The sequence below is a fragment of the Piliocolobus tephrosceles genome, chromosome 2, assembly GCF_002776525.5.
Source record: "Piliocolobus tephrosceles isolate RC106 chromosome 2, ASM277652v3, whole genome shotgun sequence".
Taxonomy (NCBI): Eukaryota; Metazoa; Chordata; class Mammalia; order Primates; family Cercopithecidae; genus Piliocolobus; species Piliocolobus tephrosceles.
Window position 1 is genome coordinate 13,459,740 of NC_045435.1, and position 19,436 is coordinate 13,479,175.

Consider the following 19,436-nt stretch of genomic DNA (forward strand, 5'->3'; position numbering starts at 1 on the left):
GTTTTTTTCGAGACAGAGTCTCGCTATGATGCCCAGGCTGGAATGCAGTGTGAGCTCGGCTCACTTCAACCTTTTTGCGGGTTCAAGTGATTCTTCTGCCTCAGCCCCCTGAGTAGCTGGGACAGATGCACGCCACCACACCTGGCTAATTTTGTATTTTTCAGTAAAGATGAGGTTTTGCCATGTTGACCAGGCTGCTCTTGAATGCCTGAGCTCAAGTGATCTTCCCGTCTTGGCCTTCCAAAGTGCTGGGATTACAGACATGAGCGACTGTGCCCAGCTGAAAGAATAAAACTTTACAATCAGACATTAGATGTCAGTGCGGAGTCATAAAACCAATGTACTGTAACTTAAACTTGTATGATCTAAATAATTCCCTGCAATATACCTCAAACCAAATACACTTAGTGACATATTTTTACTGCTTTTATTTTAGTTTATTACGTATTTATTTAGTGACAGGGTCTCCCTCTGTCGCCCAGGGTGGAGTGGAGTGGTGCAATCATAGTTCAAGGCACCCCAACTTCTGGATTCAAGTGATCCTCTCGCCTTATCCTTCTTAGTAACAAGAACACATGCCACCACTCCTGGCTAATTTTTTCTCTTTTCCTTTTTTTTTTTTTTTAAATGTATAGAAGTGGGGTTCCACCATGTTGCTCACTCAGGCTGGTCCTGAACACTTTGGCCTCCCAAAGTGCTAGGACTATAGCACTGCCACCATGGCCGGCCACTCCTGGCTACTTTAAGAAAAAAAACTTCATAGAGACAGTGTCCCACTGTTGCTCCGGCTTACTTTATTTCAAAAACATAGTTTTTAGCTCTTTTTAAAAAATTGGATATTTTTCTTTGAATTAGTTAAAGATTCACATGAAGTTGTAAGAAGTAATACAGAGAGATGCTATATACCTACCCTTTACCCCGTTTTCCCTTAATGGTAATATTTTACAAAATGATAGTACAATTTCACACTTAGGATGTTGACAATGATACAGTCAAAATATAGAAAAATTCCTACAAGGAAACTGGTTTTATTATTTTTGTGCAAGTTATTTTTAAAAATATCCTAAATTTTGACTATTAATCTGGAAAAAAGGCTGTCAACTTTTGTAATAGAAAACATATTTTCTGTTCTGAATTTGTCTTTCTCCAGAGAGTACGCAGAAGAATTCACTAATAATAACATCTCCGTTGAACTATTTCTGTCGCGTGTTTTGTTTTCTTCACAGGTGCTCATCTAGTAACTAGTTACTATCAGTATGTTGTCTCCTTCATTTCGCACTATAATATATGCATCTGAAATTTCTGGAATATTCATTTAGCACTAAATTCATATTGGATTAACTGCAGATTTATAAGTATTTAGAGATCTTAATCTTAATATAAATTTGAATCACTATCGTCTACTTTAGACAATAGTAGTGTACAAATTACATGTTTGTTCATTTCCAAAGAAACAAGATAGAATAGATGAGCCATCCCATGTACAAAAAGTAATTGTGATAATATGGAGTGAATCTGTTTTCAAGACCTCTGTTTCTTTTCATACCACAACCTGGCAGATAAGAACATTTTTAAAGCTTTCTCCTTCTTAACATAACTAGAAAGGAACATGGCAAACATGAATCAAATTCCCTATGTTATCTCATTACATATATTAAACTAGTCCAGGAAGCACAAATCAAGGGTTCTTTGCTAGTGTCTGCTGGTATGGGAAAAATGTTTTTAAATATGGTTATTTTATTTATAGATGTGGATGAATGCTCTTTGAAGCCAAACATTTGTGGCACAGCTGTGTGCAAGAACATTCCAGGAGATTTTGAATGTGAATGCCCTGAAGGCTACAGATATAATCTCAAATCAAAGTCTTGTGAAGGTAGAATGATGGTAGTATCATTACTGATTGTGGAGAGGGTGTGTGTGAAGTCTGAACTGATATTTGAAAGCATTGGTTTTGTTTGGCATCAACAGTCATGTTTTCTTATCCCTAATATAGCTTGTTCAATTGGGTAATCATTGGCTGCCTTCCAGAGTAAAAGTATGTAAGACACATGGTCTTTAAGTTTAGTGTTATGCGCGCCGATTGGCCCTTTGTGCTCCCTATGAATTGGAGACCTCCATGTGTGATAAAAACAAGATAAATATATTTTCATGTCATTTACATTATATTCAAAGATAAAGAGAATTTCAGTTTGGCAGGAAAAACAGTAGATAGAAAAGAAAGACATAAGCTTAAAGGTCATCTGAGTGAGACAATGAGCATGGTTAAAAACTTTAGTTTTTATTCCGAGATTTTCAGTGATTTTTCTGGGCATATATAAATAAGTCATTTATTCTAAAATAAAAAGTGACACAGTTCTATTATCTCATGATAAAGAAATGATAACAATACACTAGAAGTTTAAGAAATACTGATCAGTAATGTCAGAGCGTGTGGGTTTGGGGCAACCCCTTGAAGGTGCTGTTGCTTCGAGTGACTGCAGTGGCTCTGCCCTGTGTGCCCCAGGAAGCTTCAACATATTATAGTTGTTTGTTTGTAGGTCTGTTTATCATGATATACAGATCATCTCATACCTTCCTTTGGATTTTTTAAAATTTTAAAACAGATTTAATGCCATGGTTGGAACTAATCAATACTAATTTTTCTATTGTGGCTGTGTGTGTGTGTGTGTGTGTGTGTGTATATATATATATGTGTGTGTGTGTGTGTGTATACACATACATAAGAAAATATATATATATACACATACATATATATGTGTATATTCACACACATGTATAGTGTACCTTTTAAAAAATAGATGTGTGGGTACAAGTACAGTTTTAATGTACCCTTTTAACCATTTTTAAATGTACAATTCAGTGGCATTAATTACATTCTTGCCATTGTGCAGCCATCACTGCTATTTCCAAAACTTTTTCATCAGCCCAAACAAAAACTCTTAAGCAGTAACTATTAAGCAGTGAGTTTTCTTTTATTAGTTACCTTGATGGAAGTAACCTCTACTCTTGTTTCTTGTCTCTATGAAGTTGTCTAAATCAATAATAATTTTACAATATATTTTTTAACTACGTATGCTGCTTTTGAGATTTTGATGTCCTATCTCCTTTTGCACTGACCAAAAATATTCCCCTGCCCACCACACACACATTTCTCCTTTCCCACCATTGCAGATAGAAATTACCATGGATAACTCTAGACATCTGCAGAATTATCATTAGCCAACTTCATCCCCTGTATTGTAGTTTTATTTAATGAATGACATATTTTTATAAAAGATTTATATATGACTCTTATCTGATCTATAAATTTAATAATATGCAATTTTAATACTATTGAAGGATTATTAATTTTGGGAATCTATTTTAAATTATTTTATGAAAACATATTCAATAATAGCATTTATGAACTTGTGGAGTTGTAAAGGTTATAGGGCATATCCAATGAAAATGTAAATGATCTTATATAGTTCTGAGATAAATGTTTGCTTCAACATAATATTATAAATTTCCAAGAATGATTTTCTCAAAATATGGAGTAGGGACAGGGACCATATAGATTTCGTAACATGGGAGATTACATCATAGTGAGGTTTAAAAAAAAAAAAAAGAAAGAAAGATAACAAATAAAGATATTTCCCTAAATTCACTGCCACCATTAATTATTGCATTATGAGAGACCCAATGTTCTTGATATTGTCATTTAATTCCTGACTGTATCAACCTTCAGTTAAAGCGGTCTTTTCTTCTCTTCCCTGCCTTTCTTTTCCTTTACTTCTTCCCCACCTTCCTCTCCCTTCCTCTCCCCCTTCGCATTCCTTTTTTCTTTTTCTCAAAGCAATGAATTGTGAGGTAATCTCAATGGAATTCAAATAATCAGAAATGACAGTTAAGTTGAGATTCTCAATCTTTTTTTCTTCAAATTCAAAATGAGAAATTTGGTAGAATTGTTATACTTAATCACCGAAAGTTATAAATTAATTTTAGTTTCAAATATGTAAATAAATAAAAATTACACTTGTAACTCGTTTAAATTTCCACGTTAAGTATTATATTTAAATGTGGCTTGATGTCATAGTATTTCTTTCCCTAAGATTGGATTATCGTTGATTATCTCATACTACAATCATAATATTCCTGTGCCTATGAGATTGAACATTTAGGAGATACTAAAGTTTGTGTGTGTGTGTGCGTATGTTTTTACCTCAGATGTAGATGAATGCTCTGAGAACATGTGTGCTCAGCTTTGTGTCAATTACCCTGGAGGTTACACTTGCTACTGTGATGGGAAGAAAGGATTCAAACTTGCCCAAGATCAGAAGAGTTGTGAGGTAAACATTTTACACTGCTTAACTGCTCCCCTGTTTCCTAAAATGAGAAATCCGCATACTTATTTTCACGTAACTGAGTTAAATCAGGAAAACATAGATGTTCTACAACAATTGCTGTAGCTTTAAGCAGGTTATGAGTCATGATTATTTACTAATTATGGCCATGTAAGTCATAAACACTGGGGATAATTAGTGGCTGAGTTTAAAAAAAGAGGGTAGAGTCACAGTTTAGAGAGTACTTATCTGTAGCCTGTACATTTATAAAATACAACGTGTGTGTTTACTTAAGAAATCAAGAAAAGCTGAGTTTAGTAGCCCTCGTTGTGAAAAAAAAAATCTCCCATTGAAACTTAAGTGAAAACATTTTCCACTGTCTACTTTTCTGGATTCCACTCTGACTAGTTTGATCATGTCTTAGGCATGTTAGTGTTTGTAAAGTGCTCATGAAGTTTCAGAGGGTGCAAGTGCAGTTTTAACGTACACTTTTAACAATTTCTAGGATTTAGTGGGGTTTAAATATATCATAATTCAGAGAGGTTGATTTCTTAATCTGTGTCTCTCAGACTTGCTTTTAGTTACTTAGATTTAATGCATAACTGACCCAGGAATTGAATATTGGGGGTAGGTGCTCGTTTTTACTTCATTGAAATAAATGTCACCATCTGAGCTCTTTTGTTTCCCGCATGTTTTTTTTGACAAGTGGAGGCAAAATTATATATAATTATGAGGCAGACCATAAAAAATGCCTAAATAATGATTTAAGTGTACATACATACCTCTATATCTGTTGCCAAGACAAAGCTGTGCATGTCCGGAAAAATGTCACATTCAGTAGTATGCAACCTACCTGGAAATAAGCTAGTTGGCATGTGTAGTAATTTTGGTATGGTACTACTTAACTGAAATGCCACGCTGTGTGAACATCTATTCTGTAATTTAGTCCTTTGTTATTTCTGTATTTGGTGTACTTACATATCACTGTCTGCCTTGAAATAGATTTCTTAAAGTTTTAAGGGGAAACAAAATGTTATTTCTGGGCCTATATTTAATACAGTGCTATGTACGTAATTCTCCTCAAAATATCCTCATATGTGCTCAATCATTTATACATTAAAAGCTTTTCATTTTAATGTTTGTTTTCACTCTTAGAAGAAAATACTTGATACCATATGTGATGACTTTAAATAATCTTCTTGTAAATTCCTTGGAGACTATGAGATCTTAATTTATATTTATTTCCTTCATGTTTTCCAGTATTCTCTTTACTATCTAGATAGCACATTCTTGCTCAGAAAACTTTGGCTTAATAAATGAATGAGGTGTTATTTATTGATACATTCTTACACCTATTTCTGACTTCAAATAAAAATAATGTTCAGACATAATTCATGGAAGATATTATACCTGACAGTTAAAGAAATATATATTGGTTTTGGAAGAGTTTGTGTTTAGGACTAAAATTTGCAAAAGAAGTATTAAAGACAAAGATCTAAAACCATGCACATTGAAGGAGACTTTAAAACCCACATATTCTTTATAGATAGACTGTACAAGGAAATGGAAGATATGTCTTTATTATTACCCAAAATATTCTTAATTATTTTAGTGTGTTACAGATGATACATTAGTAACCAAACAAAAATGCATGGCCTCACACAAACATTCAGCACTAACCTATGCATTTTGATTTTCTTGTTGTTTATTTGGTTTCTTTTATTCCAGGCTGTTTCAGTGTGCCTTCCCTTGAACCTTGACACAAAGTATGAATTACTTTACTTGGCGGAACAGTTTGCAGGGGTTGTTTTATATTTAAAATTTCGTTTGCCAGAAATCAGCAGGTGAGGAACCACTAGCAATGATAATTTCTAGAGGTTAAGCAGATGAGGGCAGGAGAAAAGTGGTTGAAAAGGTTTGAAATGTGTGAAATTGTATTACCTATCAGATAATGTAGTCATATTACCAATCAGATGATTTGGGGAGCCCTAAAGTTAATTTATTCCTTCACACATGTAATTTTCATGCTAAAACCTTTTTGAGTCATTCTAGGCTGACTTTCCCCAGTTAACATTTTACCTTACTCCATGTTCTTCCTTTTGTAGAAAGTGCATATTTACTAAGAAGCTGGGAACGTGGATTTAACGTACTTGTGAAATTTCCATTACTCTTTACACATGTTATGAAAACTAAGTAATAAAAAATACTCAGTATTGCTTTTAGAATATCACTATGTTCAAAATTATTAAGGAAAAAATTTAAACTTGCTTAAGTGGCATTTTAAAGACATACATTACATAATTTTAGTTGGCTATCTAAATACGTTATCCATTATTATTGTAGTTAGATTGAGTTCAGAAATGAAATAATTGATTATGTTTTTTAGCCTTGATTCCACTATATTTTATAGCAATGTTTACATCCAATTTTTATTTTATTTTATTTTTGTTTATTTATTTATTTTTGAGACAGAGTCTTGCTCTGTCACCCAGGCTGGAGTGCAGTGGCACAGTCTTGTCTCGCTGCAACCTCCGCCTCCCAGGTCAAGCAATTCTCCTGCCTCAGCCTCCTGAGTAGCTGGGACTACAGGCGTAGGCCACCACACCCGGCTAATGTTTGTAGTTTTAGTAAAGAGACAGTTTCATCATGTGGCCCAGGCTGGTCTTCAACTCCTGACCTCAAGTGATCACCCCAGGTGATCTGCCATAATTGTACTTTAGTTATCAGATTTTCTCAGAAGCATACGTTGCTGGAAGTAGAAGAAAGAAATTGGAATTTTTTTGGAATAATGACAAGGAAAAATACTTGAGACAGAGTATATAGTTCAAATTTTAAAATATTTTAATTAAATAAGCATGCATGTTTAGAATTTGATGTCAGATGCATGAATGATTACTCATTAAATAACTAAATTCATAGACATTATTAAAAACATTGAAAATTATTCTAAGATCAATAACTTATATAAACACTTAAGCAACTATGCTCCTTCCATGCTTTATTTCTCCCAATAAGGGTTTTTTTTTCCTTTAACATCACAGAGCAAGTAATATCTTCTAATGATAGAGATTGGAGAAAACCCTTTCCTGCTCTGAGAATAATAAGAATGAGAGAGAAAAATATTATTAGTTGTAGTAAATAACACTTTTAGGAATACAATTGATCCTCTATATCCTTGAGTTCCTCATCTGTCGATTTAACCAATCTCAGGTCGATAATATTCAGAAAAAAAACCACGATAAATATTGACAATACAATACAATACAAAGTAATATAAATAAAACCCAATACAGTATGACAACTATTTACATACCATTTACATTGTATTGAGTATTATACATAATCTAGAGATGACTTAAAGTACGTGGGAGGATGTGCATAGGTTATATGCAAATACTATGCCATTTTATATAAGGGACTTGAGCATTTGTGGATATTGATACCATCCCGGGGTCCTGGAGCCAATCTCCCATGTATACCTAGGGATGGATGACTGTGTTCATTTCTCACTGACGATTCACAGTAGTTTATTCTCTAACATTGGATTGGAATTGGCCAAATTATTTTTTCCAGAATTTATTATTTATTTATTTTAAACTTTTCATTGAAATATAAAGTATGTACAGAAATGTACACATTAGACTAAATGTACAGCTTGATGAATTTTTATAAACTGCCACCTGTGTGATCAACACAAAGAATAACTAGTGCTTTTATTTATTTTTGCAAATTTCTTTACATCAGTTTCTCATGATCAAATGCTTTCCCTACATAAATGTCAACAAATTCAGTCTATTTTCCAGTTTACCACGCTTGTGAAAAAGAATGAATTGTTCCCCATTGTAATGAATCAATATGTTGATGATATATTCCAGAAACAAAATATGCAGAGCATGACTTTGAAATACGATTTTAGCCTGATTTTACAAAGAAAAGGAAGTTATCTCCATAATAGAATCAACTGCTGGAAGATCTTGAGCATACACAGATTTGGATTTTGGCAAGATAATATCGTTTCACATCCACAAAATGTTCAGATAGTTATGAAAGAGGATAGAAGTCCTTATTCCAAGCAAAACTGGTCTTTTTTATATAATCTGAGTTCAGTAAGTTCCTACTACATTTTTATCCATCCAGCATACTTTACTCCACATTTTACCTCTTTTTAGCATTTCTTTAGAATTCTAAAGATGAAAACATTTATTTCGTCATCTTTTCTTTGTTCCATTTGAGGGAGATCTGTGCCCCATTGCAAATGGTGCCTCTATTACTATTACTCTTATATTGCGGTAAGAGTATGGGATTCTGTCCTGCCTAATTTAGCAATTATCTGAAGTCCAGACTCTTTAACTTAAATTGCCTGTAGTTTAACTTAGGTGACCAATAGTTACACATCTATTGTTCCTTTTCCCTGTTCGTCTTTTGTCAATCATTTGGATTTGCTAGTCCCTTGGAAACTTCGATGCTGATTCTCATTGAAGTGTTTTAAGGATACTGAATCAACACATGTTATTTTAAGTCCTGCATCCTAAGACTTTTCTTCCCTGTAATAGCTACATATATGTCTAGAGTCTTAATAGCAGCAGATGTTGCCAGCACTCAGATACTCCCAAACACATGGGTAGACTGTATCTTTTAAGTTTTCCTTCTGTGTATTCTACTAGAGTGACTTATGCAATTAGAGTTTTAGGAAAGCTAATAGATATATTTTAAGTTTTTTTTTTTTTTTTTTTTTTTTTGAGATGGAGTCTCGCTCTGTTGCCCAGGCTGGAGTGCAGTGGCTGGATCTCAGCTCACTGCAAGCTCCGCCTCCTGGGTTTACGCCATTCTCCTCCCTCAGCCTCCTGAGTAGATGGGACTACGGGCGCCCGCCATGTCGCCCGGCTAGTTTTTTGTATTTTTTAGTAGAGACGGGGTTTCACCGTGTTAGCCAGGATGGTCTCGATCTCCTGACCTCGTGATCCGCCCGTCTCGGCCTCCCAAAGTGCTGGGATTACAGGCTTGAGCCACTGTGCCCGGCCTATTTTAAGTTTTTAAATTTTACCTTTCTTACCACACACGAAGACTTAATGATGTCTGTAGTCATCCATATGCCATCTTGCAGATCTCCATGAGTGATTCCTGACAGGTGAAATTATGGGGAAAATATGCCTTTTGATGAATAAACCAAAGATGAAATTGTAACACATTTTATGATCACTTATGGATACAGCAAAAACAAAAACAAAAACAAACAACCACTTCTTAATGTTAGATTATGTAGTGTATAAAAGGCTCCAGGAGAGACATAGTATGCCTGATACTTATACATGTGTATTAATTCCAGCATTTGGAAGGTGCTTTCAAAACATATGCCAAACAAAGATGACAAATTACCAAAGGGTCTGTTCTCTGGGGAAAAGATTCCAAGAATAAGCAAGAAAAAATAATAACTTAATTTTAAACATACATGGAGCCAGAGATAATACATGAGCCATCTAATTCTGCCCTTCTCTTTTATTAATTCCAGAAAATGAAATAAATAGTTGACTCTTTGTCCATGTTACGTTTGTCAGTATAAGAAATAAAGAATAATGCATTGAGCTTTCTGTATTTCTCACTCTTAAGGATCTCTCTTTGTCTGTTTTTTAGATTTTCAGCAGAATTTGATTTCCGGACATATGATTCACAAGGCGTGATACTGTATGCAGAATCTATCGATCACTCAGCATGGCTCCTGATTGCACTTCGTGGTGGAAAGATTGAAGTTCAGCTTAAGAATGAACATACATCCAAAATCACAACTGGAGGTGACATTATTAATAACGGTCTATGGAATATGGTATGTTTGCAGATTTCATCACTATCTTCCCACTTTGATGCAGTTTGTATAAAATCATAATTTATTTTTATAGTGATACCAAACCAAAATGGGTTTGGAGTTATCTGATGCTATAGGAGGCATATTCTACATACTGTAAATCCCTGAAACACCCTGAATAATAATATTCTCACTGAATATATTAGAAGCATTGGTTTTAGTTATTTGCTTGAACTACTCTGTCTTTAACTTTTTACCTTTTTTAGTGGCTGATTGATGAACAATGGTGTTAGGGATTATTAGGCGGCCTAACAGTTTTGTTTGTTTTTTTTTGACACGGAGTTTTGCTCTTGTTGCCCAGGCTGGAGTGCAATGGCGCAATCTCGGCTCACTGCAACCCTCCGCCTCCCGGGTTCAAGTGATTCTCCTGTTTCGGCCTCCTGAGTAGCTGGGATTACAGGCATGCACCACCATGCCTGGCTAATTTTGTGTTTTTAGTAGAAACGGGGTTTCTCCATGTTGGTCCAGCTGGTCTCGAACTCCTGACCTCAGGTGATCCGCCTGCCTTGGCCTCCCAAAGTCCTGGGTGAGCCACTGCGCCCAGCCTTTTTTTGTTTTGTTATTTTTTTGAGAGAGAGTCTCACTCTGTCACCCAGGCTGAAGTGCAGTGGCATGGTCTTGGCTCACTGCAACCTCCACCTCCTGGGTTCAAGCGATTCTTGTGCCTCAGCCTCCTGAGTAGCTGGGATTACAGGTGTGCAATAGCACACCTGGCTAATTTTTGTAATTTTAGTAGAGACAGGGTTTCACCATGTTGGCCAGACTGGTCTCAAACTCCTGGCCTCAAGCTGTCCACCCACTTCGGCCTCCCAAAGTGCTGGGATTACAAGAGTGAGCAACCACACTCGACCAGCATAACAATTTGTGCAAAGACAACATTGATCAAGGAAAACTCTCCTCAACCGTCAATAATATGTTTTAAATTAAGGAGAAATAAACATAGTGACAAATTCAAAAAGGTAATTCAAATTCAAATACAAGCAGATAGATAAGTAATCCCTTTTTTAAAAAAAATAGACACAGGGCCTTGCTATGTTGCCCAGGCTGGTCTTGAACTCAAGGAATCCTCCTCCCACTTTGGCTTCCCAAAATGCTAGGATTACAGGCATGAGCCATTGTACCAGACCTAGTAATCAGTTTTTGTGCAAACAATATACAGTAGCAGGTACCAGTGTGCTTAGAAATTAGCATTTTAGGCTGGGTGCAGTGGCTCACACCTGTAATCCCAGCACTTTGGGAAGTCAAGGTGGGTGGATCACCTGAGGTCAGGAGTTCGAGAGCAGCCTGACCAACATGGCGAAACCTCATCTCTACTAAAAATACAAAAATTAGTCAGGCATGGTGGCGCACGCCTGCAGTCCCAGCAGGAGAATCGCTTAAACCCAGGAAGCAGAGGTTTCAGTGAGATCATGCAGCTGCACTCCAGCCTGAGTGACAAAGGAAGACTCTATGTCAAAAAAGAAAGGAAAAGAAAGGAGAGGAGAGGAGAGGAGACAAGAGGAAAGAAAGAGATTAGCATTTTAATTTAATCCTGCATATAGCCTTTATTCTAATGATCAAGAATAGCACTTTAATCAACTGGGTTAAAGTGGGACTTTTCTGAAGGGATTACTGCTAGTTAATAGTGGGGAGAAGTCTTTTCTGAAGTATAGAGTCATTGCTGCCATCAGCAGAGGATAGCTGAGAGAAGATTGGCTTCGCCTTAGAATATGGTGCCAAAAGAGACATCTTTTATACCTAGAGGAGCTGGCAAGAAGTTTGTGCTGATCTCAATTTATTTATTTATGTTATTTATTTATTTATCATCACTATTATTATTATTTTGAGACGGAGTCTTGCTCTGTCACCCAGGCTGGAGTGCAGTGGCATGATCTTGGCTCACTGCAACTTCCACCTCCTGGGTTCAAGCAATTCTCCTGTCTCAGCCTCTTGAGTAGCTGGGACTATCGGTACCTGACACTATGCTTGGGTAGTTTTTGTATTTTTAGTAGAGATGAGTTTCACCATTTTGGCCAGGCTAGTCCAGAACTTCTGACCTCAGGTGATCAGTTCTCCTCAGCATCCCAAAGTGCAGGGATTACAGGTGTGAGCCACTGCACCCAGACAAGAAGTTTGTATTGAGAAGCCATGTGAGGTCATCACTAAATTATTTTGGTCTTTCAATTATGCAGACATGCACTCATTTATTCAATCAGCTTTTAGTGGGTGCTTTTGATGCTAAGTTCCTGAGTTCAAGGCATTAGAACTACAGCATATTGGGGAACCTGCCCCCAATATTTCAACATAGGTTCTTTCTATTTTCCGTCAGTGTCAGCCAGCTGAGAAATAAAGAGAAACAGTACAAAGAGAGGAATTTTACAGCTGGGCCTCCAGGGGTGACATCACATATCGGTAGGTTCGTGATGCCCACTGGAGTCACAAAACCAACAAGTTTTTATTAAGGATTTCAAAAGGGGAGGGTGTGTAATAACAGGGAGTAGGTCACAAAGATCACATGCTTCAAAGGGCGAAAAGGAGAATATAGATTACATGCTTCTGAGGAAACAGGACAAGAGCAAAATCAGAAACTCCTGATAAGGGTCCAACAAAGATCACAAGGCAAAGGGCAAAAGCAGAATTACTGATAAGGGTCTATGTTCAGCAGTGCATGTATTATCTTGATAAACATCTTAAACAACAACAAACAGGGTTCAAGGGCAGAGAACCGGTCTGACCTCAAATTTACCAGGGTGGGTTTTTTTTCCCCACCCTAATAAGCCTGAGGGTACTGCAGGAGACCAGGGTATATTTCAGTCCTTATTTCAATTGCATAAGACAGACACTCCCAGAGTGGCCATTTATAGACCTCCCTCCAGGAATGCATTCCTTCCCCAGGGTATTAATTATTAATATTCCTTGCTATGAAAAGAATTTAGTGATATCTTCCCTACTTGCATGTCCATTTATAGGCTCTCTGCAAGAAGAAAAATATGGCTCTATTTTGCCCGACCCCATAGGCAGTCAGACCTTATGGTTGTCTTCCCTTGTTCCCTAAAATCGCTGTTATTCTGTTCTTTTTCAAAGTGCACTGATTTCATATTGTTCAAACACACATTTTACAATCAACTTGTACAGTTAACACAATTGTGATCCTGAGGTGACATACATCCTCAGCTTATGAAGATAACAGGATTAAGAGATTAAAGTAAGACAGGTGTAAGAAATTATAAGAGTATTATTTGAGAACTGATAAATGTCCATGAAATCTTCACAATTTATGTTCCTCTGCCATGGCTCCAGTCAGTCCCTCTGTTCGGGGTCCCTGACTTCCTGCAACAATAGCAAGAGATTTTTCTCGCTCTAGAGCTTAGTACCTCATAGATAAGTAGCTGATGCTTCTTTGGGAAATAATATAATGTAACAGGAAATACATTACAGTAGAGGTATGAACAAAGCATACTTGGGCAAATCTGGTGAATTTATAAATGATTATAAATTCTCATCTTTGATTATGAGTCTAATATTAATCTTATCTTTGATTATGAGTCTAATATTAGGAATTTTAATTGTAAATGTATCATAATTCATTCAGCAAAATATTCGTTGGCAATGCTATGTGCTAATCCTTATTCTAGGTGGTAAAGATACAACAGCAAATAAAAAAAAGTCAGTGCTCTTATGCAGCTTGCATTCTAATGGTGAGATGCAAACAACAAATGCATGAAAAAATAAATATGCCAGATAGTTATTCCTGTTATAAGGAAAAAGAAAAGCCAGGCAAGGACATAGAGAGTGATGGTGATTAGTATACATATAGAATCAGGAAAGGCATCTCTGATTAGATTAGATCTGAGCGGAGATTGAGAGCACATGTCGTGAGAAATACATGAGGGGAATATAAAATGATTCTGCACCATGTGAACAGCAAGTAGAGAATTTCTTGGACTAGGATGTGTTTGGTATTTGAGGAATAACACAAAGAGTAGTGTAGCAGCAGGGGAGAGTAGTTAGAAAATGAGGTTAGAAACGTGGTCTAGAATAAGATCATCGAGGGCCTTGGGGGCAATGATGAGGATGTGGATTTTATGCTAAATGGAAAGACCCTGGATGGTTTTGAGAAAGGACATGGATCTAACTTGCATTTTAAAAGATAATCCCAATCAGAAGTGGATGACTTTGTGGAAACTAGAAGTGGAGAATGAGAGTAGAACAGGATATGGAGTTAGGAGACTGTTGGAAGAATCCAGCAGAGAGAAGATGGAAGCTTTGACTGGTGTGCTGATGATAAGGGTGGTGAGAAGTGGTCAGATTCTGGATATATTTTTAAAGTTAAGCCTTCAATTCAAATTTTTGAATACTCAGCATAAAGAGGGGTTTTAAGGGCCTGAAACTGTTTGTGTTGACCAGTGGTTCCAAATACTATATCATCCAATGTCTGAATGCTGCTTTACTATTCTATAATGAAATGTATCAATAATGTAAACTATCTTCACATATACCCAATCAAAACCAATATAATGCTCTCATTATATTAATATGGATAAATTAAAGGAAAGTAATTTATAAGAAAATAATATGTATTTTGATGTATACATAGTCAGCTATAACTACAGCACTTGTTAAAGCTTGCTTCTATGCATAAAGTAAAAGCTACAAATGAAGACTAATGCTGGGGTGTTATATTAGCAACTCAAATACCATTAAGTGCATGCATGGTGTTGCCATTGGTATTATTAATTTTCCAAAGTGGTGAGAAGTTCCTGGTACAGATATGAATGAAACAAATATCAATCTATCCTTAGTTTTCAAGATTATTATATTCTTGAAAAATGTAATGAATGCTAAAATAGTGCAGCAAGGATTTTGTGTGTATGTATACACAAACTCAGATGATTGTAAGCATGAATAGTCCCTATATGAATACCTAGCAGGGATGTTCAAAAGATTTTAAGCATACTTGATAGTTTATTATTAGTTCTGCATTACTTATTATTATTAATTCTGCTTGAGTAGCCTATGTACATAATGCAGATTGTCTATCATCTTGCAGTGCCAGCATGGCCCCTACTCATTGTGACAAATAAAAGTGTTCCCCACCTCCAAATTTTCCAGATGCCCTGGAGTGGAGTCATGGTGTCTCACTTAAAATACTTGCATGGCTACAGGAGAAAGGTCTGGGGCCTGAGCCGTGGGGAGGGGAAGATCCAGCAAAGGAGACTGAGAAGTAGTGGTTAGAGTGTAGAGAGAGAAGCAAGCAGGGTCAGGTGTTGTAGGCTAAGTTAAGAAAGTTTGTAAAGAAGAGAATAGTTGTTCGAATGCTGCTAATTGGCTATATTAAAGAAGGAGTGTTGACCAACTTTAAGTTTGTGTCACTAAATGTATTCTATGTTGGAGGATAGTTTTTCCCTTCCTATCATGGTGTTTTAATGTGTTTATTGTCTGGCTTATATTATTAGTTAGTGAGTGAAGAGTTTGCACTTTGAGTGCTATAGTTTTACTTGAAGTGATTTCAGCAGTGGTTCTTCAAATTGCCTTTGTGGAAGGAATTTTTATTGTTGTTTACCCTTACTTGAAACCTTTTTTAAAAACCCAAACTACTCTCAAAATAGGAAAACTTCAATTTAATTTTATGTATTTTTTTCTTATTGCTTCAATCACTTTTGAATTTTAGAGAAAAAATAATTTGTGTGCAATTAACAGAATAGTGAACATATTGATTTTTCTTACTTTATATTAAGAACTTATTTACATTCTTGATCCCATATGTGTATTATCAGACAATTGCAAAATAAGACCACTTAAATTTTTCCTGAGATAGAATGGCTCACTTAACTGTTAATTTTCTAGCAGCCTGGGATTGAAAGATACATAATTGGATGTTTAAGCTTAACAGAATACTATTATTTTTTAACTTTAAAATATGGTACGCTTTTAATTTTTGATCAAGTGCTGCCACCCTAAATGTCTTTTTATCACATTTATCATAATTTGACATTCCAAATGAGTTGTAACAAATTAATAATTACACTAAAATGATTACTTTACAAAAGTAGTTTTTGGGAATAACAGTTTTTAGATACCAGTATTTCAAATGATATGTAGTAATGCTTGGTTATTTGGTAATTTTTCTTTTTAATTGTAGGTGTCTGTGGAAGAATTAGAACATAGTATTAGCATTAAAATAGCTAAAGAAGCTGTGATGGATATAAATAAACCTGGACCCCTTTTTAAGCCTGAAAATGGATTGCTAGAAACCAAAGTATACTTTGCAGGATTCCCTCGGAAAGTGGAAAGTGAACTCATTAAACCGGTAATGATCCAAGCTGCTGTCATTCATCAGGGATGAATTCCTTTTGTGTAATAGATTTGAATATGTGTTTTTCTGAGAGTCAATAGTTGTTTTGTTAAGCATACTAAGTGTGACAACTTGAAATGATCATGGAAAAATAACATTAGTAACCCTTGTAATTGTATTAATGAAATAAGAAAATGATATAGTGGTTTTGGGCCCATGTAAATCCCCAGCATAAATCGTGAAGTGGATTTCTAAAATTCTCAGGTTAATGCTTGACAATGTTAACACTACAGTTCAGTGTTAACATCATGATAATCCATACTCAGTCGTTAAACATATAAATTAATATATTTAAGTCCAAAATTATGCTATTTTGTGAAAGCCAGTCAAAGGACTTTCTCAAGTCTATTTTTAGGACTTAAATGCAAGAGCTAAAGAATACCATATAAGGTGAAATTTATTGTTAAAAAAATACCTCTTTACTGAAGGTACAACCGTAGCCTGTCACAAATTGAAATTAGATGTAATAGATATTTTTCTAAATATAATATCTGTTTAATAGCTATAGAATAGGTTTCATGAAAGAGACTAACCACTAACTCTTGAAAGAGTTTTAAAAATTTTGTTTGAAATCACAGACCTGCCCGATACACTTGCTGGTTTAATGTAAGTATTTACTATCTTATATCCATCTTTTACTCCTGACAATTAATAGTTACTTTAACTTTTAAAAGATTTCTGTTACATGATATTAAGTTTGAATTAATATCAATTAACATGGGTTAATTAACCCATGTTGACATCAATATACCTGTTGTTTGAAACTGAGAAATTAAGACACTTTTAATGTAAAATAAATTATTCAAAAAGCATCAGTCATTTATGAAATGGCTTTTACATGCCTTGAGCCTGGCAGGATGCTTGATGGAGGCTAAAGAATGCAAACACTTTTGTGTCTGAAGAAACTTAGAGTCTGATTGGCAAGATAAACCCATATTGTAAATGCCACTAAAGAAAAACAAGGCCGGGCGCGGTGGCTCTCACCTGTAATCCCAGCACTTTGGGAGGTCGATGCGGGTGGATCACCTGAGATTAGGAGTTCAAGACCAACCTAGCCAATGTGGCAAAACTCCATCTCTACTCAAAGAGCAAAAATGAGCCGGGTGTGGTGGCGGGCACCTGTAATCGCAGCGACTCGGGAGGCTGAGGCAGGAGAATCGCTTGAACCAGGGAGGCAGAGGTTGCAGTGAGCCAAGATCCCACCACTGCACTCCAGCAAGACTCTGTCTCAATCAAACAAACAAACAAAGAAGACAAACAAGACAGCTTAGTGTCCAGGGCCACAGCTAGAAGCAAATATAAACTTGAGAGCAGAAAAGTTACCACTGGATGATATAGGAGAGGCAGGTGGGGCTTGAAGTGTTAAAAATCATTAAGATGCCACTGAGGTCTTGTGATGGTATAAGCTCACTTGTACTGAAAAAGACTGTCCATCTGAAGAATACTTTGAAAAGAAAAACTTAAATAAAATTTAAAATATTTTCAACTATTATAAAGAAAGGATTTTTTTTCTGTAAATGAAAACCTATACTCATAATCGAGCCACTTCTTTAGTTTAAAATGCACTCCTTGACTTATATTTTAATTTGCTAGATTAACCCTCGTCTAGATGGATGTATACGAAGCTGGAATTTGATGAAGCAAGGGGCTTCTGGAATAAAGGAAATTATTCAAGAAAAACAAAATAAGCATTGTCTGGTTACTGTGGAGAAGGGCTCCTACTATCCTGGTTCTGGAATTGCTCAATTTCACATAGATTATGGTAAGTGATTTTCCATTTATCTCTATTTTTGTCATTAATGAGTAAATTTATTCATCAACAAACAGTAATAATTTCTTTGGTAAACACTATCAAGTATCTGCTGTGTGCCCACTCTAGTCTTATGCTTATTCATACTATTATATACCTTTTACAGAAATTTTTCGGTGTATTGGGAAAAATATAAAGGCATTTGAATGTGCTTGTGTTGTTATTTCAGGTTTATCGGTACAAAGCCTGATTCCTTTTGGGTAAATTCAATTGAGCTATTTTAAAGTTCACTGATTTCTCACTTTTATGGAGTCTACCAATGAATGCATCAAAAAGATTCATCTTCATTTCTAGCATTTCTATTTGATGCTTTCTTAAAATTTCTACCTCCCTGTTGAAATTCCCTATCTGTTCACATGTGTCTAGTTTATGTACTGAGATTTCAATGTAGTCATCATAATTATTTTAAATTCCCTGTCTCGTAGTTCCAACTGTGTCATATCTGGGTCTGGTCATTTTGTTTGTTTTGTCCCTTGACCAAGTGTTGTTTTTCTTGCATCTTTGTGTATCCTGTAATTTTTGGTTTAGAGTTGGGCATCTTATGTATAATAGTAGAGACTGAGATAAAGAATATTTGTGTCTGGAAATGAGCACGTTTCTTTTGCTAGGCTCTTAGTAATGAGATTGAATCAATCTGGTGAAAAGTTGAGCTTCTTAAGTTTTGCTGGTGCCAGGATTACCCTTAATGCACCACAGGTTTCAGATTTTTTAATTTTGTTTTGTTGTATTTTGTTTTTGAGATAGAGTCTTACTCTGTTGCCCAGCCTGGAGTACAGTGGCATGATCTTGGCTCACTGCAACCTCTGCCTCCTGGATTCAAGTGATTCTTCTGCCTCAGCCTCCCAAGTAGCTGGGACGACAGGTGCCCACTACCATGCCCGGCTAATTTTTGTATTTTTAGTAGAGATGAGGTTTCACCATATTGGCCAGGCTGGTCTCGAACTCCTGATCTTCATGATCCAGCCACCTCGGCCTCCCAAAGTGCTGGGATTACAGGTGTGAGCCACCGCGCCCAGCCTCAGATTTTTAAAATACTACCTTCTGCTTATAATAAGGGAATGGTTTGCTAGCAAGTTTTTCTCTTTCTTTTCTTTCCTTCTTTTCCTCCTT

General features: G+C 35.9%; 1 protein-coding gene across 2 annotated transcripts in view; it reads left to right on the top strand.

Moving 5' to 3' along the window:
* The window catches only part of PROS1 (protein S), a 100,860-nt gene that overhangs the window by 70,074 nt on the left and 11,350 nt on the right, over positions 1-19,436 (top strand). For both annotated transcript variants that reach the window (XM_023216050.3, XM_023216051.2), the window contains exons 7-12: positions 1,748-1,873; positions 4,207-4,328; positions 6,051-6,166; positions 9,954-10,143; positions 16,304-16,471; positions 18,110-18,278. In XM_023216050.3, coding sequence (XP_023071818.2) covers positions 1,748-1,873; positions 4,207-4,328; positions 6,051-6,166; positions 9,954-10,143; positions 16,304-16,471; positions 18,110-18,278 — 891 coding nt within the window. The remainder of the gene's footprint in view (positions 1-1,747; positions 1,874-4,206; positions 4,329-6,050; positions 6,167-9,953; positions 10,144-16,303; positions 16,472-18,109; positions 18,279-19,436) is intronic.